We start from the raw sequence: 25,705 nt of genomic DNA on the forward strand, positions 1-25,705 counted from the left end.
AAGGGACAAATGATTTACCATGACCTTCTGTGAATAATATCAAATGATCCTAGACCCTGGAAAATGCAACTGATCCAAGAAAATGCATCACTATGCAAGGGGCAAACTTAATTAAATTAAAATCCCAACGTTAACACAACATAGGGAATGGTGTTGTGAACTGAATCCTAAACTCTCACTCTGCCTCCCTTTCTGGCTTAAAGCCTTAGCAACAGCATTATCCACTGCCACAATCCCGTGTTACAGAACTCCAAGGAAGCTGCTCTTCCCACCAGATCATCAGGCTGTTGATTAGGCATCACTAAAAAGATTGTCTTAAAAATTAAAATTCATATTTCAAAAGCACAAAGGATACTGTTTGTCCTTTTTAAATGGAATAAAGTTACTTTTTAAGTCTTTCTCTATGGTACGCTCCTCGACTAAAAACACACACATCCTTTTATAGCATTTATTGGTGCATACCATAGTTCTGACAGTACTTGAAAGTAATCTTTGCAGGGTTACACTAAGTTTCCATTCCCAATAACCCTCTGCATTTATTGGAAGGGGGAAAAGAAAGTTGGAACAAATCTTTCTAAGCCTCAATCAATAAGGAAGGTCTTACCTTTTAGCTTCTCTGCATTGTCCACTGCTGTCTCCTAAAATGAACTACAAATTATTTCTTATATTGGGTTAGAAGTTTGCCTGTTACAGTCATCAGTCCATTCACTCCAAGTCAACCACTTCTCTGTAAGGAGCTTATAGTGAGCAATCTGACTGCAGGTGAATGCTGGGAAGCGGACCAAAGGTCATCCCCATGGCGTCGGGAATCAGATTTCAGAAACAACTGCCAAGCTGACCAAATAGGGAGGATGAACACATGTTAACTGTTAAAGACAGCAGGCCACGCATCTTTCCAGCCAAATGATTTGCACATGTGTGATTTAGCAGTGAAAAAAGTGTGTATATGATAGTCGGGGGGTGGGGGGGGGGAAAGTTTAACAACAATACTTTACAGCCAATACCCTGCTTCTTTCAATGCCCTGAACTGACTGCAGACAAGAGCGACGAAGACTATGTTCATCTGATGCTCAAAACAGTAGAGGTTCCTCGTTGTCTTTGTTTTACTTCCAAATTAAATCTGCTTCTTAAACGAGGAGTGAAAGTAGCTGGCTGCAATTCGCAGTGCACCCAAGTAAACGATGCGGGAGACTGAGGTGTGCCTGAAACCCCAGCCTAATACCCCGAGAGCTGTCAGAAGCAAATGCCAATCCACAGCACAAAATGCTCCATTGCACCCTAGCAAAGGGACCAGGAAATATCTTCCAAGTTGATTCTTAAGAAATCCTTGTAATATTAGTAACGTGATTGTGCCAATTACATAGATTTTTCAGCAGAGCTTATTGCAGATCAGACAATTGTTTATCCTGTCCCTGCAGCCCAAGACACTTTGTTTTGCAAAGGCCCCTTAATTAAATGTTACTTTTCAGTACTTGTTTCATTAGTGTCTCTAGCCTGTGGTTAAAATGGGACTTTATTGTTGCATATTATATTTGCATAACCACTGATGGTTGTGATAGCTTTTTGTAAGCACACAATTTTTTAAAGTCAGGTCCTTAACTAACAGTGCAAAAATGCTGACTAAAGATGCAACCAAAGAATGAGAGAGAGGGAAAATCAGGAAGCTGGTAGCTGGTCTGGCATGAGGGCAAAATGAGTGGAGGTTGCACAAAGATTGAATGTGGAGCTAAATCGTGCTTTTAACAAATGCCTTTGGCAACAACCAGCTTCATTTGACACCCGCCAATTGTTAGTGCCTGTGGTGGAGCAATTTAGAGGTTACGCATTAAAATTAAGTACAGACAGTCAAAAAGTCTGGGACTAGATCGATTCGATCTAAATGGTGTAGATTAAAATGATAAGCAAGTGAACAGACATTCACTTTTGATTTCAGAAATGCAGCCACATGCCTGCAGATGGTGCCTTTATAGTTTGATGGCATGATTTTTTTTGCCCTCAGACATTCTGGAAATAGAGTGACCACCTTTTTAAAATGTAAAGGTGGGACACATGCCTGCCTCCCCCTACCCCCTGCCCCTCGCCTCCACTGTCAGAGTAGAGGTGAGCAGGGCAGGGAGAGATGCGGGCTCCCCACCCTGCTCCCCTTCCCCCAGGATCCCTGCACCAGCCGTGGACCCCCTGCCACCTGGCAGCAGCACGGGGCACAATTGCATGCCAGTCCCCTGCTGTTGCCAGGTGGGCAGAAGGCACGTTGGTCCCAGGGAAAGGGCAGCAGGGCAGAGAGCCCTGAGCCTGCAACAAGCAGTATGCATTCACCCCCGCCTTGCACACAAATCTGGGGGAGCATGTGCCCCCCATGCCTCCCCTGAAAGGGTGTGTACTGTGGTGTGGAGCCACCCTGTTATGGCTCGCACCTCCTCAATGAGCCAGCCATGGCTCTGTCCTGCTCCACACCCTGGCCCACCCCCAGCCTCTGCCCCTCCCTCACTGTGGGGGCTTCAATCTGTCCCCCCTTCTCCCTCCTCTGCATAGACTTACCTGAAGGGAGCTGCTCTTATGCTGCCCAGCTGTATTCCTGGCCACATGCATGTGTGTGGGCACCCCCTGAATCCCGCATCCAGAAGCCTTACAGGCTAGAAAGCTGCTAGCTTACAAGGGGAAACCCACCATTTCCCACAGATCCATGCACCATGCTGCAAATCTGGGATAAATGCTGTCCCGGAGTAATGCATCCTGGGACTGGGACTTGAGGTTTCAATTCTGGGACTGTCCCACCCAATTAAGGATGAGTGGTCACCCTAGCTGGAAGATGAAAAATCATGATTGCTTAATGAGGCAAATAGCGCTATTTAGAATTATGAAGTGGTCAGCAGAAGAAAAAAAAAGATTTCATTTGAAATGTGCACCTAGTTATCTGCTGTTACAGGTTAAGTGGAGGTTTCATATGACAGTTTAACATGCCTTCGTCTCTAGCTTTGAAAGGCAGAATTTTAAATTAAGTGATTCACAGAGCTGCTTGGGTACCTAGCCATCTATGAAAATCTCAGTAAGTTTTAGTACCTAAATACCTTTGTGCATCTTGTCCCTAGTGAATACAAGAGTTGCTGCTTTGATGGAGCTCTCAGGTAAAGAGTTCTCTTCCAACGCTAGTAAAAACAATAGGAGCTTTTTGGGATGAGGACTGCCTTTTTGTTATGTATGGATCAGTACCTGACCAGAAAGAGTCCTGATCATTTTCTAGGAACCCTAGATATTATAGCAGTGGCAATGACAATAGCACAAGATTTTTCTCAGTGTGCCTTCCACATAATCTGGAGGAATGTTTTCATGGGTAAAAACGGTATTCAATCACACCTTCATGCAGAGTTTAGTCTTCCTATAGAGGCAGAGTTATCATAGAGGGTTTCCATATTGTAATGAACACTACTAGGACAAACTTTAGAGGATTAGGGTAACAAAAAAGCAAGAGCAATTTTAAAATTCTGATCAGTCTTCTATTTATGTTCCTATAATGCCAAACTGGTTTTCCTCTTGAGTAGTAAATACCAACCAACTGAAATATCTGTGAATTTAGATATACCAAGTCCATGCTGTGTACTCCAGTTCCATGCGTATGAGATGCATGCCCGGTTAATTCATTTAAGCACATAAACCAGTCCTAGTGACAATTTGTAGCCTAGAGCAACAAACCTTGGTTTTTGCATATTGGATAAACTGGATAAATTGCTTAAGTGCAACCAACTCTTCCGCCTCACTGCCTGCTATTGACTTAACTGTACTCTGGTTACCTCCATTATTAATACAATTGACTAGGAGCTCTCAAATTCAAGGCTTCTAATTCAAGCCTTGAAAAGTTCAGACACTGTCGATATCAAGGCTGCTATTAGAGGCATTGGGAGCTGTGAGAAAAAAAAAAATGATGAGGTGCAAAAAGCTTATCCCCCCAGCCCTTCCTATAGTGAAATGAACATTTTTTACACTGAGTTCAGGTCAATTCAGACTGTCCCAAAGCTACTCAGGTTGAATTATGTCAACCTCAGTATTGTATCCTTCTTTTTAATTCTTTCAGAAAGACTAGGAGCAGTTAGAATATAACTGCTGTTCGCCTTGCACTGTTCATGTTTATGACCTTTCTGCTCTGCACTACTTCTCTCCAGAACAGGTGCAGCACAGTGTTAGTGCAAGCTACTCCATGGCCACCCACCAGTACGTTTCAACCTTGATCTGAATGAATGCAAAAAGCAGGTGCTTAACTGCACTTTGAGATGCAGGCATTATGGGTAAGAGCTGCTTTCACATGCCTTGTAGGCTTTTGGTGTTTTTTTTCACCTTTTCAGATGATCTGTGCTACTTTGTTATTATGCAGCAGATGGAAAATACAAAGCTTTCCTTGTGTCTCCATTAGGCTTACAGCAGGTTTTTACCTCACTTTACTCCTTTGATGACAGTTGGATAAAGTGCTTTTTCAGTATCTAGCTTGGTTCCCTTAAGGACATAAGGGTAATAAAATATAGCTGGAAAGTTAAAAGGCTATATCCTCCCACACCCTCTCCCCCACTCCAGCAGGAGCAGAAGTAGGCCTTAGTGATTTAGATTGCAGTTTTCAAGGAAACTAAAGCATTGACTTGATACATTTCTGTAAACAAATGCAGATTTTGGTGTGCAAGATGATATCCCTGAAGTTGTTACAACTGCCAGGAAAATAATCCCCTCCAAAGTGATATGCAGAACAGCTAGGAAGGTTAGTAAGAGGAGTCTGTTTCGGATTTGAAGCTGAAAGCTGCTGGGCTTCTTGGATCCTCATACTGACAGCAGCCACAGCAAGCCTGGCTGCAGGCAGAAGCTGCAATGGCCAATTATATTTTCTAATAGAAAATACACTTATGGACACAGATGAGAAGAAAAATAATTAAATTAATTTGAAAAAATAGCCTCTACATTTGGAAAAGGGTGGAGAGGGAACAGCATAGTGATAGACGCAAGAGCAGCTTTTCACTTTAAGTGGAGAAAAGAGCACCTGTTGTAAGACTGTTTGAAGGGTATGCATGCACACAGGTATTTGTACCATACTTTATTAGTGCAAATTTGCTTGCCACTTCACCCATGAATATGGAAACTGAAGGCTGAAGATCTGCCCATTAAGGTGCACAGGCAGTACACACTATGCAAAAATGCACAATGGCAATATATAACAACAGCAAAAGCTTTCCAATAACTAGATGAGGACTCAACACTGAGCATTAACTGCTTGGACAGAAGACTGACTTGCAGTAAAGTAAGAATACAAAATATTAGAGCATTGAACATCCAGTTAGAGTTGCACTTGGGATAGGGATGAACATTACACATAAACCAGCTTAAGTGGTTTAAACTGGTTTAAACCTGTAACAGAACATAAGTTCAGGGCACATAAACCAGTTTCAAAATGTCCGAAACCAGTTGAGACAAACCTGTTTGAACGTAGTATCAAATTTAACTGACTGAGCTCAAATCAGTTTATGCAACTTCTGTCCCAGACCTCTTCCTGGTTTAAGTTAAACCAGAGTCCCCCAGCATCCCGGCATGCTTTCTGGGCTGTGCTCTCTGCTCCAGTGGAGCAGGGCTGGCCCCATCCCCTGCTCCCCAGCCAAAAAGGGAGCCAAAAGGGAGCAGATGAGTTTATCCCCTCCCAGAGAAGGGAGCAGACAGGCCCCAAAAGGGACCAGAGAAGTTTATCTCCTCCTCCCTCCCCTATCCCACAAGCACCAACCTGCATTTCTCACTGGTTGCTCCAGCAGTGGGGCTATGATCAGGCCCCAGCAGTAGCCTGGACTGAACTGCCCAGGGAAGGGTTTAATTCCCCCCTCCCTTTCCCACCCACACGGAACCGAGCTGTGGTCCGCTGGGTGCTCCCCCCTCACTGCCACAGTGGTGGGCACATGGCCAGATGCCAACCAGCAGGTCCCCTGAAACAGAGGGGGCAGGGAGGGGGGTTACTGCCCCGGGGGACTGCAATCAGGGTCTGCCCATCCTTACCACCGGTGCTGATCACTCTGTGTGTGGGGCAATTGGCCGAATAAGCCCCCTCCTGGTCCCTCTACTAGACATCAGAGGGAGGGGGGAATAATCCCGCTCCCTGCTCCCATGGCTAAGGGGCCCTGCTGGCGCCAGGCCCCACCTAGCTACTGGAGCCACAAGGGGGCAGGGTCCTGAAAGGGGCTGCAGCCCCCTATCCTGGTGTCCAGGGAGCGTGAGCCTCTTCCCAGCGGTGGCCACGAGCAGGGGTCTGAGCTACCATGGACTGTGCAGTGTGAATGGTGGCACCAGGGCTCGAAGGGGGCCATCACCCCCCAACCCCCCACCATCGTGCACCCCATGCAGTCTGTGGCAGCTTTCCCCACCCCATAGCACTGCCCCACAGCCCGGCAGTCAGGACCCTTTAGGCGAGGGGGGGAGTCAGGGAGGGGGATTATTCCCCGCTCTGGCCCCAGAGAACCGCAGCCCACCCCTGCCCCCTCCACTGGATGCCAGAGGGAGGGAAGAATAACTCCCCTCCCTGCCCCCTTGGCTAAGGGGTCCTGCTTGCTGGGCTTTGTCTGTGTCCCACCGTGCCACTGGAGCAGTGAGGGGGGAGTGACTGTGATGGGGGCCTATCATAGTGCCCCAGAGTGTAAGCCTCTTCCTGGTGGGGGGGCACACTGCCGGGTGGGGAAAGTTGCCAAGGACTATGTGGGGTGTGCGGTGGTAGTGGCACTGGGGGGAGCCATGGCCCCCTTCAAGCCCCAGTGCTGTCATTCGCACCACACAGTCCACAGCCACTCTGACCCCTACTCGTGGCCTCCACGGGGAAGAACCTCATACTGCCTGGACACCAGACAGGGGGCTGCAGCCCCCATCAGGGCCCTGCCCCCTTGCTGCTCCAGCAACGTGGTGGGGGCCCAGCCAGATGCTGGCTGGCACAGCCCCTTAGCTGACGGGACAGGGAGTGGGGTTATTGCCCCCTCCCTCTGGCATCTGGCAAAGGGGGCAGAAGGGAGCTTATTCCACCACTTGCCCTATGCAGAGATTGATTGGTGGCACCGGTCAAGGTGGACAGATCCCACCTGTGGTCCCCCAGGGGCAGAGTGGGGAATAACCCTCCTCCCTGCCCTCTCAGCCTGAGAGGCCCTGCCAGCCAGTGTCTGGCCATGCCCCCACTGCTGTGGCAGCAATGGGGGAGCGCCTAGTGGAGCCTGGCTTGGGTTCATGCCAGTGGGACAGGGAGGGGGAAATTTAACCCCTCCCTGGCCAGTTCAGTCCAGACTACTGCTGGGGTTGGCCATGCCTCCCCAGTACATCTGCCCTAAAGCCAAGGGTATGCTCTAGTGCCCTCCAGCTCCTGGCCTGAGCGACTGCCGGCACGTGCCTGCATTTCCTCAGTCCAGAGAGAATGTCTGAGCACTTGCAAATCGGTTCAACTTAGGCAGGTTAGACTAACCTGCAAAGACAGACTCCAGCTTTTTTAATGTCTGTCCCTAGCCATAAAGCTTAGATGGAAACATCCAACCATGAAGAAGCCAGTCTCAAAAACTCATAGTTGCTTTGGCAAGACTAACTAGCATATGTTGCACATCCTGTATGTGTTGTGGTACTGATAAAGCTCATTAAGGCTTATGTTTAAGAAGGAAAAGAGAAAAGGAAAATACCAAATGTGAAAACAGTAGCTGTGTGGATTTGTTTGTTTATTTAGTTATTTGGAAGCATAGGAGAAAAGGAAGTGAAGGAGCAAGGAAAATATTAAAAAGAGAACCTCTGGTGGTAATTGGCTTCAAGACTCCTTGATCGTGCCTGTTCGTTTTGGGGAAGTCCCTAAACAGTCACTACACTTTTATATGTAGCAATGCTTTTGACCTTCAAAAACAATCTACAAATACTTAGTCATCTCAGTATTTCTGGAACTGAGAGATGGAATGGCCAGGAAAATTCAAACTGTGTGTTGCAAATATATAAGAATTACCACTTTCAGAACTGCCAATTGCAAGAGTTCAAAAACTGGGAGTCTGGGCCTAAACATCAGGAGGTTGGATTAAAATTTCATGACATTTTTTAAAAATGAACAAATTCTGGTATTGAAATATTAAAGCTTCATATTTTCAAGTTTTTCTAACACCAAAGACTGCTAGAAATTTTCTTTTTTCAATCTTGCACTAAGTATAATTCTATCAACTGGAGCTCCAAGAAAAAAATGACAAATATTATGAGACTTGGGATAAATATCACAGAAATTGGCAGTGGCTCATTTGATAATTGGTGGTGGAGCTGGATACTGATGGTATGTCTGTACTGTATTTGTGTTACTCCTGAGAGCACTGCCAAAAAACATACTCCACCCACCTTCTCTGCATGCACCAAACCCAGGAATGAGGCCAGAGAGCCATCTTGAGGGCACCCCCTGCTATTGCTCAGGAGATGTCTAGTTACAATGTGCTTGATGACAGCTGTTCAAAGCAACTTCATTTCTGGGTTTGGACCATGTGGAGCAGAAGGAAGCGAATGGGGCCTTTCTTCCAAACTGTTGCACCCTTGGGAACACCACAGAAGCAGTAACCATGCAAAGTCACAAAGCAACAATGTCAGAGTTATGGCTAGAATTGTGGAGTGCTGGATTCTTGCTTCCATGCACAGACAATCTTATCTGATGATGCTGTCTTGTGACCACTTAATTTAGCAGGTTTTTTCCTTGGTTTCTACACATTTACTTTCTTCATTTTGGAAGCTGGTCATTCAATTCAGGCTAACACTGAGTCTAGAACTGAAAGAGCTCAGGAGTGTGATATGCTTTATGGAGCCATAAAATGTTTGCCTTTTTAGAAGGTCATGCTGTGTTAAGCCCTTGCATAAGTTATTAAGCAAGTGTTTTTAACTACTGAATAAGTTCTACATTTAGCATACAGGCTCTGAACTCTTAGCCCCTGTACATTTGTTTAGAACACAGGTCATTGATGTAATTGTGGGATGTTGCTGCCAGGTACATGCCTCAAAGGCTAGGGACAGACATTACACATAAACCAATTTAAGTGATCAGAAACTGGTTTAAACTTATAACAGAACAGCTTTCTCGCCTAGAATGGTGGACCTTCTCAGCTAGAATGGTGGACCTCCTGGATAGGGCTTTAAACTGAGATCGCCAGGGGATGGGCCATCCTACTACTAACACAAGCCCAAGAAATAGCAATCTTGAAACCAGCATCCCAGGGTACATTAAGAAGCTTTCTCCAACATCAGATAAAGGATAGGTCATTCCTCAGCTCACCATAAAGCCTAGGGTCTTCATTGGCAAGCGTAGTTGCCTCTATGCTAACACCAGAAGCATGGGAAACAAGCAGGAGGAACTGGCCCTCCTACTAACCAACAACCAATATGATCTTATAGGGATCACAGAGGTCTGGTGGGACTCCACCTATGACTGCACAACCGGCATAGGGGGATACACCCTGTATAGGAGGGATCGTGTTAACAAGAAGGGAGGAGGAGAGGCTCTCTATGTGAAGGAACATTACACCTCCCTAGAAGCAAAGACTGGAAACAAAGAACTTGAGACCCTCTGGGTCAAGATACAGGGAGAACGTGGGAAAGGGGATTTGACCATAGGAGTCTTTAACAGACCTCCAAACCAAGAGGAATATCTCATGGGTGACTTCAACTACCCAGACATCTCGTGTGATGATCACTCAGCTAGATCAGATCACTCACAAACCTTCTTCATTTGCATTTAGGAGCTCTATCTAACTCAAGAAGTCTATGGGCCAACCAGGGGTAAACTGCTCCTAGACTTGGTTTTGGCCAAAGGGGACAACCTAGTGAGCAACCTGAGGATCAAAGGGAAACTGAGCAACAGTGACCATGAAATGATCGCTTTCTCCATCCACCTTAAGGCAAGAAAATTGGCCAGTAGGGTAGAAATTCCTGATTTGGGGAAAGTTGATATCCACAAACTCAGGAGATTGGTTAGCAAGATCCTGTGGGACCACGGTTTGATGAGAAAGGGAATACAAGAAGTGTGGTTGTTCCTCAAGGAAGCCATCCTAAAAGCCCAAAGGAAATCCATCCCCTTTTACAAGAAGGGCATCAAAAGAGCTGGGAGACCTACCTTGGCTCAACAGGAAAGTCATGGACCTCCTGAAATTAAAATGAGAAGCCTACGAGAGGTGAAAGTCTGAAATACCAGCCAAAAAGAGGAGTATTCAGAAACAGCCCACACTTGTAGGGAGCAGATGAGGACAGCTAAAGCACTAACCGAACACAAACTGACAACTAGAATCAAGGACAACAAAAAGTCCTTCATTAGATACATAGGAAGTTGAAAAAAAGAACAAGGGAAGCATAGGGGCCCTAATGAATGAAATGGGATGGCTGATAACCAACACTCAGGACAAACCAAACTCCTAAATGAATACGTCATGTCAGTATTCCAGCAGTCCAAGGGTGTTAGCCTGCTTGACATGATACTGGATCATCATAGCGGTGGTGACCACCCTCCCACAATTGGCATAGATCTTGTGGGGGAAAACCTACAAAGGCTAAATATCTACAAGTCAGGAGGACCAGACAAACTATACCCAAGAGTGCTAAAAGAACTGGCTGATGTCATCGCACAACTGATGGCAGAGTTATTTGAAAACTCGATAACACCAAAGTATGGTCATGCTCGAAGACAGGCTAGCAATGCAGGCTAACTGGACAGGCTCATGAGGTGGACAGACCTCAACTGAATGTCATTTAACACAGAGAAATGTGAAGTTTTCCACCTGGGGAGAAATAATCCACAACACACTTGCAGGCGTGGCAGCGCTACGCTTGCTAGCGCCACAACTGAACGAGACCTGGGTGTCATGACTGACAACAAAATGAACACGAGCCACCAATGTGATGCCGTAGCTGGCAAATCTAATCAAACACTGGCATGCATCCACTGAGGCATCTCTAACAGGACAATGGATGGCATCCTCCCAGTCTACTTGGCCTTGGTGAGACCACAACTGGAGTACAGGTTTCTCTTACTTTATGCTGTACATGCGTGACTGGAAAACAGCACATAACTCAAATTTGCATAAAGGAAACCCACTTTACAATGTAACAAATAGAAATACGCTCCAAGACCTCGACTCTACTGACCCCCAGACCCATTTCTATCACTTTTACAGAACAACTTTGGTGCTTATCAACAGCAGACAGTATACATAAGCACGAGTCTATGATCTCTTCATTTGTGGTGGTGAATGTTTAGTTGATGTGAAGAGAAGGTGGTGAAGGCTTCATGGATGGACCCGGGAGAGGGGTAGGAGATAAGGCAGTGGGATGCTTAGAAGCCATAATGGGGATGTCAGTTATAGAAACATGTGTCGCAGACAATGAACAAGGGGCACAGATCCACACAGTAGACTATATTTTGGTGCGCATCACAGATTCAAAGATGCAAAGGTCAGAAGGGACCTCAAAGGATCATAGAGTCTGACCCCCTGCCAGTGGCAGGAAAAAGTGCTGGGGTCATGTGACCCCAGCCAGGTGCTTGTCCAGTCTCCTCTTGAAGACTCTCAAGGTAGGGGAAAGCACCACCTCCCTTGGAAGCCCATTCCAGATTCTGGCAACCCTTACCATGAAGAAGTTCTTCCTGATGTCCAACCCAAATTTACTCTCCATCAGCTTGTGGCTTTTGTTTCTAGTTATTCCAAGGGGTGCTCTGGTAAACCCTCCTGCCCGGTGTATTTATATACTGCCACAAGATCCCACCTTAACCTTCTCCTGCGGAGGCTAAAAAGGTCCAGGTCCCTCAGCCTTTCCTCATAATGCCTTCCCTGCAGGTCTCTAACCATATGAGTGGCCCTCCTCTGGACCGCTCAAGGTTGTCCACATCCTTCCTGTATTGTGGCACCCAGAATTGGACTCAGCACTCTAGCTGTGGCCTGACCAGTGCCGCATAGAGGGGGAGCATCACCTCCCTGGACCTGTTCATGATGCACCTACTAACACATGACAAAGTGCGATTAGCTCTGCTAATTGCTTCATCACATTAATTACTCATATTCATCTTGGAGTTGACAATGACTCTGAGATCTCTTTCTGTCACTGTGCTGCTTAAAAGGTCATCCCCTAGCCAATAGGTGTGCTGGTGATTCCCTCCCTTTGGGTGCAGCACCTTGCACTTGTCCTTTTTGAACTGCATCCTATTGTTCTCTGTCCACTTCTCTAACCTGTCTAGATCCGCCTGGATTCAGTTTCTTCCCATCAGTGTGATTGCTTTGCTGCATAGTTTGGTGTCATCTGCAAACTTGAACAGAGTGCTTTCCATGCTCTCATCTAGGTTGCTGATGCAGATGCTGAACAGTACCGGCCCAAGGACCAAGCCTTGGGGGACCCCATTGCCCACATCTTTCCAGGTCAATACCAACCCATCCACCACCACTCTCTGGGTATGACTCTTAAGCCAATTTGCCACCCATGTGATTGTGTAATCACCTATAGCACAGCTGTCCAATTTGCTTATAAGAATAGGATGGGATACTATGTCGAAAGCCTTCTTAAAGTCCAAGTAGATGACATCTACCTCAACACCTGCATCTAAGCTTTTAGTGACCTGGTCATAGAAAGAAACAAGGTTAGTCAGGCAGGATCTACCCGCTTTGATCCTGTGCTGGTTGCCCTTCAGCATTTTATTACCCGCTAGATTCCCACAAATGTGATCCTTGATAATTTTTACAAGGATTTTCCCAAAGATAGAGGTGAGACTAACTGGTCTATAGTTACTTGGATCTTCCTTCCTCCCCTTCATGAAAATAGGAACCACATTGGCCCTTTTCCAGTTCTCTGGGACCTTACCTGAGCATCACGAGTACTCAAACAGTTGTGCCAGTGGCTCTGCTATGACACTGGATAATTATTTCAGCACCCTTGGGTGGAGCTCATCTGGTCCCATTGATTCAAACACATCCAGCTCCTCCAAGTGTCTGTTTCCTAGGTCGGCGCTGACAGTTGGTGGGCTGGTGTTTCTCCTGCTTCTCTCAGTAATGCATTTGGGAGACTTGTCTAGATCCGAATTCAAGAATACAGAGGCAAAAAAGCTCATTGAAGAGCTCTGCTTTGTCCCTCCTATCTGTCACCAGCTGCCCTGGTCTATCCTGTAGGGGTCCTGTGCTGCCCTGCACCTTCTTTTTCCTCCCTATATATCTGAAGGACATTTTGTCCTTAATTTTTGTTGCCAGCCTAAATTCTAATGCTGCTTTGACCTTCCTAAATAATTCCCTACAAATGCGAGCCAAGGAGGTAGACTCCTCCTTGGTAGCTACCCCCTGTCTCCACAGCCCATATGCCCCTTTTTTTTTTTGCCCTTAGGCTTTCCTAGATTTCCCTGCTTAGCCAGGAGGTTTTCTTAGCCCCTTTGCCCCCTTTTCTATGCAGTGAGATTGCCTCCTTCTGTGTCCAAAGGATTGCTTCCTTGAGGAATGACCACCCTTTCTGGACCCCCATTTTAGCAATGCACTTGAGCTTTAATGCCCCACTAACTAATCTCCTAAGCACCCTGAAGTCAGCCTTTCTGAAGTCTAGCACTTCTGCCCTGCTGGTTACTTTTCCCACCCTTCACCGAATAGTGAATTCAGTCGTTTGATGGTCACTATCCCCTAGGTTACCTTGTACCTGCAGATCCCCCACCAGGTTGTCCCCCATAGCCAGCACCAAGTCCAGCAAGGCATTCCCCCTAGTGGGATGATATACCTCCTGCATTAGGTAGAGGTCCTGTATGCAGGATAAGAACCTACGTGAGCGATTAGCTCTGGCTGACTGATCCTCCCAGCAGATGTCAGGTTGTTTAGGTCATCCATGACAACTATATTTCTTGACTATACGGCCTCTGAGAGCTGCCCAGAGAATTCCAGGTCTAGGTCATCCTCCCGGTGTGGCAGTCTATAGTAGACCCCCACTACCAAGTCCCTTTTTCCCTGGTCCTCCTTGTATCCTAACCCACAGTACCTTAGTTTGGCCCTCCTCTGATCCCATCTTGATTATAGAAGATGTATATTGCTCCTTAACATAGAGAGCAACGCTCCCCCCAACACACTTTTTCCCCACTCTATCCCATCTGTGCAACCTATAACTTTCAAATGCCTACCACCCAGTCATGAGTAGGGTCCCACCAGATTTCAGTTAACTCAACCAGGTCAAAGTTGCTGTTTGTAAGCAGGAGTGCAAGTTCCTCCTGCTTGTTCCCCATGCTTCTAGCATTAGTGTAGAGACATTTAATCCCCCCAGTGGGTGCCCTTGGTACCCCTTCCCACAATGCACTGCACAAATCACTCCCACAATGCACCACACAAAGCATCTGACTGCAGACTTCTACCACACTGATCACATAACAGTGAATTTACCTCACATACAACAAATTTTTGCTATAAAAAGGGTCATCACATAAGAGCAAATTCAACATACAGAGCTCACATAAAGCAAGGGAAACCTGTACTGCATCCAATTTTAGGTTCTGCACTTCAAAAAGGATAGGGAGAAGCTTGAGAGAGAGTCCAGAGGAGGGTCACATACATGATTAGAGGCCTAGAGGCCAGGTCATATGAGGAGAGGTTCAGCCTGGAAAAGGGAAGACTCAGAGGGGACCTGGTGGCAGCCTACAAGTGTATCAGGGGCATACATCAGGGCTTGGGGGAGCATCTGTTCACCAAGACCCCCCCAGGGGAGGACAAGAAATAATGGGCACAAACTGATTGAAGATTGCTTCAGGCTTGACATAAGGAAAAACTTCTTTAACAGTGCCAAAGGCTTAGTTTCATAGATTGTTAGGGGCTGGAAGGGACCTTGAAGATCATCAGGTCCAGCCTCCCTGCTCCAGGCAGGAAGACAACTGGGTTTAGATGACCCCAACAAGGTGACTGTCCAGTCTCCTCTTGAAAACCTCCAGGGTAGGTGACTGTACCACCTCTAGAGGAAGTTTATTCCACAGTTTTATAATAAAACTTTATTCCACAGTTTTATTCCACAACTCTATGCCACCCAAGGCTTGGAATAGGTTCCCCCCAAAGGTGGCACAGTCACCTTCCCGGTGATATTCAAGAGGTGTCTTCATGCCCATCTTGCTGGGGTTGTGTGATCCCAACAGTCTGTCCTGCTGAAGTGCAGCAGGGCTCGACCCAATGATCTGTAAGGTCCCTTCTAGCCCCTAACATCTATGAAACTATTAACAGAAGTTCAGTGCACATAAACCTGTTTGAAAATGGCTGAAGCCAGTTTGCGATAAACCTGGTTGAATGTAGTATCAGACTTAACTGATTTGGGTCAAACCGGTTTATGCAATGTCTGTCCCAGACCTCTTCCTGGTTTAACTTAAACCAGAGTCCCCCAGCATCCCAGATGCTTTGCAGCCCTCGACAGGGCTCTCTGTTCCAGAGCAGGGCTGGCCCTGGTTTCTCCCTGTCTCACCCCCCCCCCCCACACACATACACACTCCCTGTTCAAGCAGGGAATCCCCCCTCTCCTCTCCCACAGACCATAGCCAGCATGTGGCAGCATGTGGTATGCTAGCTATTGCTGAGAGATATCTATGTAAGGCAGAGAGGACAAAAGCAGACAGGACAGTTTCCACTTAGGGCTTTTTGGAGCTAATCAGCAGGTCAGCTGGTAATGTCCCGCCATTTCTTCCTTGGAAAAAGTTGTTCAAGAAGAGCTTGAACTAATAAGAGAGGCTTTTTGGTGCTAAATGCTCTGTTATCAACTCCCTGCTGAGCTGGTCAGAAGCAGTGAGGGGGGGGAACCCCTCCCTAATCCAAGTGTCCTTCTGGGTCCTGGCCCCAGCTCAGCTCAGTACTGTGAAAGGGGAGGGAGGGCTGCTCTAGCGCCCCCCAGCTTCTAGTCTGAGCCCACTGCAGGCATGTGCCTTCATTTCGTCAGTCCAGAGGGAGTGTCTGTACAGTTGGAAACTGGTTCAGCCTAGCCAGGTTGGACTAACCTGCAAAGATCAAATCAGTTCAGGCTCAGGCTTTTTGAAAGTCTGTCCTCAGCCAAAAACAACAGCCATCATTACCACCCACTGGTCCATCTTAAGCAATTCAGAATGGGAAGGCATTCTGGCATGCAATAGTTTATTAGCATGGGATGCATCTACCCCGCCCCCCATAAAATGCTACACAAAAACTGAACAAGGTATTTAATGGAAACTGGATTTTTAATACATATTTTTTGCAACCCCCTAAAACTTGCAATCAAAACCTAGAAGCAGAAGCATGTCAAACGAAACAGTTAAGACTTATGGTAAAATATTGAAATTTAAACCATGCAAATCAAATGTCATTATCTACTACCTGCTGTGTTCCTTGATTTGGTGGCATTAGGATGACATTGTCTGTGCCAGCAACCTCTGACTGAAAACAAAGATGGTTAAACATTTATTATGCAAAGTACATTAGTTTTGTTCATTTCTTAAGTAAATTTAATAAACCTTTCTAACAAATCCTTTGCAGATTTAAGTACTTATTTCTAATTGTAATTATCATTTCTTAATGATATCATTGCTTAATGGAGTGTTTTGTATTAATAGTGACCTGGGAAATAATTTGGATTTGTGTTTTAGGCTTTTCCTTCCATCAAAAAGGGAAGATTTTTTTCAGATTTTAGTTAGAAATTCTGGTTTACCCTTTCCGGAAAGATGCTCTGGTGACTGGTAAACTAATGAATTTAGTTTAACTGTCAATTAATTATAGGCCCGTCAAGTAATTATAGGCCTGTAAGCCTCACCTCAGTGCTCAGGAAGCTCTTGGAGAGGATCATCAAGAAGCAAATCTGTGGGGGGCCTGCAGGGGAGATCATGCTCAGGGGCAATCAGCATGGGTTCACCAAAGACAGGTCCTGCCTGACCAACCTGATTGCCTTTTACAACCAAGTAACTAAGTCCTTGGATGATGGTGTCACTGTGGACATAGTCTTTCTAGACTTTAAGAAGGCCTTTGACACTGTCTCTCACCCCATCCTCATCAATAAATTAAGCGACTGCAGCATTGATGCCTGCACAGTTGGATGGGTAAAAAATTGGCTGATGGGGCGCACCCAGAGAGTAGTGGTGGACAGGTTGTACTCAGCCTGGCGAGCAGTGGCGTACCCCAGGGCTCAGTCCTTGGGACTGCACTGTTTAACATCTTCATCAGCGACTTGGACGAGGAGGTGGAAAGCACACTGTCTAAGTTTGCTGATGACACTAAGATGTGGGGTGAGGTGGACACACTTGAAGGGAGAGAGAGGCTGCAACTAGATTTAGACAGACTACAAAAGTGGGCAGACGAGAATAGGATGGGGTTCAACGTAGACAAATGCAGGGTGCTGCACCTTGGGAAAAGGCATCCACAGCATACATACAGGCTGGGGAGTTCCCTTCTTGAAAGCACAGAGGCGGAAAGGGATCTCAGAGTCATTATTGACTCCAAGATGAACATGAGCCGCCAATGCCAGACCGCAGCCAGCGAGGCCAGCCATACCTTGTCATGCATCCAAAGGTGCATCTCAAGCTGGTCCAGAGAGGTGATATTCCGCCTCTATGCGACTTTGGTCAGGCCCCAGTTGGAGTACTGCGTCCAGTACTGGGCGCCGCACTTCAAAAGGAATGTGGCCAGCCTGGAGAGGGTTCAGAGGAGGGCCACCCGCTTGGTGAGAGGGCAGCAGGACAGGCCCTACAAGGAGAGACTGAAGGACCTGAACCTGTTCAGCCTCAGCAAGAGGAGGCTGAGGGGGGACCTGGTGGCTGCCTACAAACTCATCAGGGGAGATCAACAGCAAATAGGCAGAGCTCTTTTCTCCCCAGCACCACCTGGGGTGATGAGGAACAATGGTCATAAGCTGATGGAGAATAGGTTTAGGTTGGAGATCAAAAGGCAATATTTTACAGTTAGGGTGGCCAAAATCTGGAACCAACTTCCCAGGGAAGTGGTCCTCGCTCGTACCTTGGGCAAATTCAAGAGGAGGTTGGATGATCACCTGTCTGGGGTCTTGTGAGCCCAGCATTCATTCCTGCCTATGGCAGGGGGTCAGGCTAGATGATCTGTTCAGGTCCCTCCTGACCCTAGCTACTATGAAACTATGAAACTATGAATTTAACTATATTGGTACCAGAGTCATGAGGAAAATGTGTACATTTTTTTAGTTATAATATTTAAAATTTTGGGGGCCAAATCTTAGCATGTTCCTGCTCATTTAGTATTACTCCAGCAACAAAGTGCAGATAGAAAGTTTAAACCTGTCATTGGGCAATTCCACAATTTCAAACTACTATGTAGGTGGCATAGACTCAACATAATCAACTCTATGCCACCCAAGGAAGAAATGCCACCCAAGGACCAGAGAATTAATGGGCTATAATGATATTCAGTTGCTGACACAGGACTCTTATTCAAATTTAAATCAATGGACCAAACCATAAGAAGTGTTGAGCACTGACAGAGTTAGAGTCAACATGACTAGCAAAGGGTCAAAAACTTAGCAAAGAGAATGGCTGCCAATTCTGTCTTGGTGTTGAATGATAAATTAAATCTTCAAAAGATGAACCTTTTTATAAATGCTTCAAATAATTTAGGTTCGCCATTAAAAAATTAACAACTTTTGGGCAAAGTCAGGTATAAATGCCTGGCTCCACACACACACACACACACACACACAGTACAGGGGAATCTTTGAAGAGGAGGAAACTGATGTGTAACATTTTACTGTAAAAATTCTGCCCTTGGTTCCATTGAGAGGTAAGGAATTTAATGAGTGGGAATTGCACGGGTATAACTGAAAGCAGAAAGCACAAAAACAAGCAAGCAGTCTTGTGAAAAGATTTGCAATCAGTAGAAGGGAGGGAAAATTTTGTCACACCCACCTGATTTTCTGCGCTGCTGTTTTCATTCCCCATTGTGATGCAAAAGTTCCAGTGTCAAACAACAACGAGGCTAAGAAAGGCAACTGAAAGAAATGAAACACTGTAAATCTTCTGGCTAGGGACAGAAGTTACACATTAACTGGTTTAAGTAATCAGAAACTGGTTTAAACCTGTAACAGGACAGAAGTTCAGTGCACATAAACCAGTTTCAAAATGGCTGAAACTGGTTTAAGATAAACCTGGTTGAATGTAGTAGCAGACTTAACTGATTTGGGTCAAACCAGTTTATGAAACTGGTCCCAGACCCCTTCCTGGTTCAAGTTAAATCACAGGCCCCCCGTGTCTCCGCAAGCTTTCCAGCCTTGGGCTGGGGTGTGCTGTCTGCTCCAGCAGAAAAGGGTTTGGGGGTGAAGCCAGGGACTGTCCCCCACAGGCAAACCTTGGCTGGGATCTGGGGCCAGGGACAGGGGGTTAAACCCATCTTCCCCAGTTAAACCACTCTTCCTTTGAGTGCAGAGCTGCCCTGCCCTGCTAAACTTACTGACACTTACTGCTGGCTGCGACTGTGGACTACAAATCCCAGAGGCACCTGTAAGCAGGAAGAGGAAGAGATAAGCAATCCTGAAGAGTCCTGCTGATGTGATTCTGGACTGCAAATCCTAAAGACCTCGGGGGCAGTAGGAAGTGGAAGCGAACACACAGCCCATGCTGGCTACATGCCACAGAGCCATGTTCTAGCACCCCCCAGCTTCTGGCCTGAGCCACTGTAGGTATGTGGCTGTATTTTCTGAAGCAAAAGTAAATATTGTGTGTCCAGTTTTTTCTCAGTTTAATCTCTGCAGTTTAGAAACCTGCAAAGACTGAATCGATTCAGCCTCAGGCTTTTTGCCTGTCTGTACTTAGCCCCAGTGACTTGAAACCTTACACTGTATCCTTAGCCCCCTTATCACCTTCTTTTAAACTTAGGACTGATAATGTTGGTCTCACTGATGCATTATGAAAAAAAATAGCTGTCTAAGGTTTCTAAGATGAGTCTTTCTGATCCAGAGGTATAACTGGCCAGTACTACAGCCTGAGCAGTGGCATCATACAGTGCAGAAACAGTGGCTGATGTCACTTCCATATTTTGCTGCCAACATATGTTGAGCAGCCATTTAAGCAACAATTCTCAGCAGCAAAAAAAGGTGGTGGGATCTGCCACTGCTACTTTGTCCTTCCTGCTGCCAGAGCTGGAACAGGGAAGGTGCAGGCTGCTGGGGCTGAGCGGGGAGGGGGGTAAATGGAAGATGGGAGAGTGAGGTGCCCCACCAGCTCCATTCCAGCACCCACCCCTTAGGTAGCCCACAGGCTCGTGCCTTGCTTGCCCACCCATCATTAGACTACTGCCACAACCTCCTCCCCAACAGTGTTTTAGCTAACGCTAGCAGACTGCCCTTTAAACATAGTCTTTCCACTGTGTTTCTCAGTTACAGCAGGCTTACTTACAACATCTGAGAGGGATTTTCTTTACTAGTTAGCTTTGATGGTCAGCTGCTCTGAAGCTTTTAAGTTTTAATGATTTTAAAATCCTTTTTAAAATTCTTGGACTAAGCAGAAGTCCTACATGAGCAGGATTTGTATCATTACACATATCCACTTAATACTAAAAGAAAATATATGTTCTGTTAATTTTAATAAGAGTGTTTGAGTTTTTCAACCTTAAGTACTGGAGGCCTCTTCTGCTTTCTTAACCAAGACAAAAAATCCACTTGCACTCAACAGGCCCATTTCTGAATTCGTATTGATTCTACATTTACAATATCTGAACTGCTTGAGTTTGCTTGTTTCATAAGCCAGCATAAGTAGTGTAGTGGCAGAGCAGGTAAGGTATCTCACTGCGACTCCAGAGGCATGACTTCAAGCCCTGCTCTGGACTCATGTCCAAGGATGTCCCAGGTGGAGCCAACTGTAACTGCGTACCTGGCCAGTAGGCTGAGAATCAAAGGCAGGTGATGTTAGCCACACCTTCTGTACCATTGGCAAAGAAACTGGATCACACTAGCAGCCCAATGGGACATTATAGCTTGGATAGACCAAAATTCCTTGTACAATATAACTCCACAGATCTTAATGCAGGGGTGGGCAAAATGCAGCCCGCGGCCTGCCAGGCCATTTTATCCAACCTGTGGGGCCCCTAAAAAATTTAGAAAATTAATATTTATCTGCCCCTGGCTGCCTGTCATGCAGCCCTCAATGGCTTGCTAAAACTCAGTAAATGGCCCTCCTCCTGAAATAATTATCCACACCTGTCTTAATGGAATTACTCCTCACTTTCAGCAGATGTTATATGTGCATTAGGCCTCATGGATTCCCCACCACCCCTTAAGAAACTTGGAACTAGACCCCTGTCAAGTGTCTTCCTGTCTTTTTAAATCAATCAGCTGAGAATGTTGCAAGAGGATTCTCTGAAACATTTCTGTGAGTCATTCCAAAATGGCAGGTAAATTTACTTTTGTATAAGATCAACATCCTCACGATCATATAAAACATAGAGACACAGATCTCCCCATGCATCATGCTGCCTTTAACAATCAGCAGATTTCCCAAAGGAAGGTTATGCTGGCATTTCCCTACTGCTGACCAAACAGTTTTTGTTCCCACAGAAGCTGCATGACAAAAGCCAGCAAGTTCAAAGCTCTTAAGTCTGTCCTCTGATGGCCACATGCCTCAACACCACCAGCTGAAGGGGAGAATTTATCCTATTGATCTTAAGTGAGTCCATCACTTCATTCAGTCCTAAGACATTGCAAATACTCATCAAAAACAGAGCTCTGGCCTCCCTCTCTCCCTAGTATCGATTGAGCTCTGTTGTATTAATGTTTTAAATCCATTTGACTCTTGCAAGTCTCTCTGCATCACTTCAGTATTGTTGACCTTTAAGAGTAGCGATGGTTCATGGAAACAAAAGTTGTCATATACTTTTACAACAGGAATATATAGCATCATTTACAGGATCTTGCTAAAATTTACAACCACTAAGGTACACAAAATGCAGCAAAAATGTCATAAGTCACCACTCCAGTTTCCCCCCCCCCCCTTTTGCCAGTGCCCTTTCCTTTCTTTTCCTTGCAATATGAAGCTTCTGGACTTTCCAACTCTCCCATCATCATTTGCCCAATTATTATAATTAAATGGGAAGTAAATGGGAAGTAAAATCAAAGCTCTACAACTTCTTTATTAGCAAGTGAAGTGTAGAGTGAAGAATAATTAATAAAAATCTATAGATTAAAATATAATCCCAATGGTTTTAATTTACATGGCTCCGTAGAATCAGCAGAATCAGCAGAATCCACATCCAGTTCTTAAATATTTCCTCACTGGAAATCAGAACTCAGTTCTTCAAATGTGTGTACTTTATAACCATTTTTCTATTAATTTGATGTCATATTAATGGTAAAAGCTTGCTAAAAATACCTTTAGTTAATTAAATAATAATAATAATAATAATGGCCAAAGTGTTTCTTCCCTAAATATCAGAACTGTTAAAAAAAATGTCTGTCACTACTAACATAATTTTAAAATGTTACTTTTCAAAGGGTCCCTCTGGCAAGGTCAGACTCCAGACACCTTTTCCCCTGCACAATAAAATCACTTTCCTAAAATAAAGAGAATAATTTATTTTGAACTTACATTCCAGGACCAGATCTGGTTGCTGTGGAGTAGCTGCCAGTTTAAACCATCCTTTTCAGCTGCACCTCACTAATCTCCACCTCTTTTTCCTCCTCCTCCTCTTCTCAGACACACATAAAATTTTGGCTTTGTTTCAGGGACCCACCTTAATTCAAACATAACCAGTTAAACAAACAACTCTGCCTCCACTCCAGGCATTGAAGAAAACAAGATACAGTTTTGCAGGGTCCCCCTGTATGGTTCAAGTGAGAGACCACTATAGATTTTTATTTCCTAAGTAAACACTACTGTCTTGCACAAAACTACCTTTACAGAAACTTCTTGTATTTCTCCATCTATAACATTAGCAATGTTTCTTACATTAAAGCTTTACTCAAGATGGAAAAGTATCACTAAGATACACAAGTGATGCATATATACGATGAGGTTTTACGGGGCTTTTTTAATTTAAAAAATAGTTTTCACTTCTTGTTTCTTTATACTTTAAGTTTGTCTTTCAATTTTTAATGTCAAAAAGGCCCAGAAGTGTTTGTTGCCAAGCGTAGATGTTTGCCCTTAACAACTATGAAACTACGTGCAGGCTGGTCATCAAAGTAATTTTCCAGTTAATCATCTTGAAAGGTGGAGGCTTCTGACAAAAGCTCTTTGAAATGCAATGGTGCAAGAAATACTGGTTTATGGTGTGAGATAATTGCTGTTATTAATGCCTGTTTTCTGTTCCAGCCAGTGTATGCATAAAGGAGTCTTCACAAAGCCAGAGTTTCTCTCTAGTTACAACGTCAGGTGATTAACAGGCTTCTACACACACAGTCTGATGATGCCACACAACAAAACAACAGTGTGCTGGCTTTTACTGCACCCTGAAGCAGTGCAAGCCAAAGCACTACTAACTTTTGTGCAAGTGCATTGCATTTGAACAAGCATCAAGACTACGCTGTTTTCCAATGGTAACAATCAATCAATCTGTGTAAAACCCTGGCTTTGCAAACATGCAACTGCATAATTTTATGCATGTGAGTAACCTGACCTAAGGATTTGCAGGATAAAGTCTAACTGAGGTATATGGCTTCTATGTCACACAGTTTTGTTACAGATGCACTGAAGCTGTGGAGACTCATAATGTTCAGCTGCTTTAAAAGGGGAGTGAGGCTTTGCTACTCAGAGCTCATCAGCTGTTATGATGTAAGCAGCAGGTCTATGCACTCCTCTCCAAACACAAGTCGGCTAGACCACTGTAACGCTAGCCTTGAATGAAACATGGTTAAAGTTCCAACCATTTTACCACACTAGTATCACTAGATAAACATGTTGCAGCTATATTACAGCACCTTAAACTGGTATCATTACATACCTGGGTACAGTTGGATCCTTCTATACTTGGGGAGATATTGTTTCCCTCACTAGCCCCAAATGCCACATTAATGTGCTGATATCAACCAGAGAATTTTCTTTGGTGGGGGCATAAATGACCTTTCACTCCCCAGTGCCCTTTGCAAGCCCTGCCAGATGGGATATGTCAAGGATGGTGTTTGTAGTGCATAATACTATGAGGTTCCTGTTCCACAGGTCAGAGGGAGCCTGGAATGGGCTATGATAAATTTAGAGAAGCCAAAAGCTGTTTTGGGTTACTTGAGTAGCCTACTAATGGAAGAACACAATGGGTGCATATACATGTGCAGTGAGGGTGCTCCAGCACACTGTAATTACAGCACGTTGGAGCAGACTCAGTTAATCAAGTCTGCACTCCAGCAGATTCCAGCATCTAGTATCAGCACCCCCCTGCTGAAAAAATGGTGGTGGGGGCTTGTCTAACAAGCTTTAGTTAAAGTGTCCCTGCTGCCATTGTTCGATGCGGGGATGCCGATACCCGTGACGCTCCGAGCACTTTCATTAGAGTGGCTACCGGAGCCGATCTAAAGTGCTCCCCCCACTCCTGGAACATGTCTATAAACACCAAATAGTGACCTAAGGTCATCGTTCACTGAGGTACCACATCATGGTTTAGCATTTATATGTTTCTTTTAGTAAGTCAAAATCTTGGTCCTCACTTAAGTGATTTCCATGTTTTTAATTAAATGGGCCATTGTAACAATGTTCTGCCTGGTAGATAACAAAATTATCTAATGTTCACATGCAAGTCCTCTTTCATGAGCTCAAAACTCAAGGTCTCCACAAGAGCTTCAGAAAAGCTAAACACTAATACATATTACATAGCTAGCATTTAGATACAGGTGTTTTTCTTAGGCTCCTGTAGAGACCTTGAGCTTTAAGCTCATGAAAGAGGACTTTCGTGTGAACATCAGACAATTCTGTTATGTACACAGTGTCACGACCCAAAGGTCTGATTTTGTGTGTGCTTCGGCACTAGAATTATCCCCGTGGGATTACAGCTTCATTGCACTGTGGAGTTTTGCTGCACAGAGAACCCGCGTGCAAAGGAGTGTTCCCACCTTCCACTTTGCAGCGGTCTTTGCAGGGTGCATTTTCTTTGCAACACAGAAATGCACGGTGCAAAGAGTTCCCGCTCTTCGAATGCAAATTCGTGTCCGGTTATTGGCTAGTGCTAAATTATTCCCACGTGGCGGCTAGCGATTGGCCTGCTAGCCGTATAAGAGGCTTGAGCGGTTTCCGCCCAAGCCAAAGAGGACTCCACATCCATCTTGTGGGGACTCTGGGTACGTGGCAGGGTAATAGAAACCCTGTGTGGAACTCAGAGAAGTTTGGCGGCCTGATCCACTGCCCACCTCTTCCCATCTTCGAGCGGTAACCTTTTATAAGACGTATCGACGAGTTTTGAGGCACGCTTGTCCTGGACATCCGGAGTTTGTCTGCGTGGAGCCTAGCAAACTCCACGTGATTGTTCGTGTTCTTTCTGTAACCGCAACTCAAGCAAGTTTTCAGCCTGCACCGCGACCATCTCGGTGTGAGTAAACAATCTTAAAATCAACCATTAAGCGTTTGTGCCTAATTCTAGCTCGGCGCCTGCCCTCTCCGACCCGGTGTGCCCAGGCTGCCGGCCACAGCCCGCGTGCAGTGCGACCAGGGCCGCGGGTTCGCACCCGGCCCGCACACGTAGCTAGTATAACCTCCCTCTCTGCCAACTGCTACTAGGCAGTGCCACTCATTCATGTACACGGAGCCAGTCTGCATTATTAAAAAAGGGAGAAGTACCTG

The 25,705-nt window shown here is 45.5% G+C and overlaps 1 protein-coding gene across 10 annotated transcripts in view; it reads right to left on the reverse strand.

Moving 5' to 3' along the window:
• The window catches only part of TACC2 (transforming acidic coiled-coil containing protein 2), a 234,635-nt gene that overhangs the window by 185,495 nt on the left and 23,435 nt on the right, over nt 1–25,705 (reverse strand). For 9 of the 10 annotated variants that reach the window (XM_019485888.2, XM_019485887.2, XM_019485889.2 and 6 more), the window contains exons 2-4: nt 22,532–22,676; nt 18,863–18,945; nt 16,317–16,376 (exon numbers count right to left, since the gene is read on the reverse strand). In XM_019485888.2, coding sequence (XP_019341433.1) covers nt 16,317–16,376; nt 18,863–18,895 — 93 coding nt within the window. In that variant the 5' untranslated portion in view covers nt 18,896–18,945; nt 22,532–22,676. The remainder of the gene's footprint in view (nt 1–16,316; nt 16,377–18,862; nt 18,946–22,531; nt 22,677–25,705) is intronic. The other variant, XM_059730064.1, reaches the window with a different exon arrangement.

Source organism: Alligator mississippiensis, chromosome 6 (assembly GCF_030867095.1).
Source record: "Alligator mississippiensis isolate rAllMis1 chromosome 6, rAllMis1, whole genome shotgun sequence".
Classification (NCBI taxonomy): domain Eukaryota; kingdom Metazoa; phylum Chordata; order Crocodylia; family Alligatoridae; genus Alligator; species Alligator mississippiensis.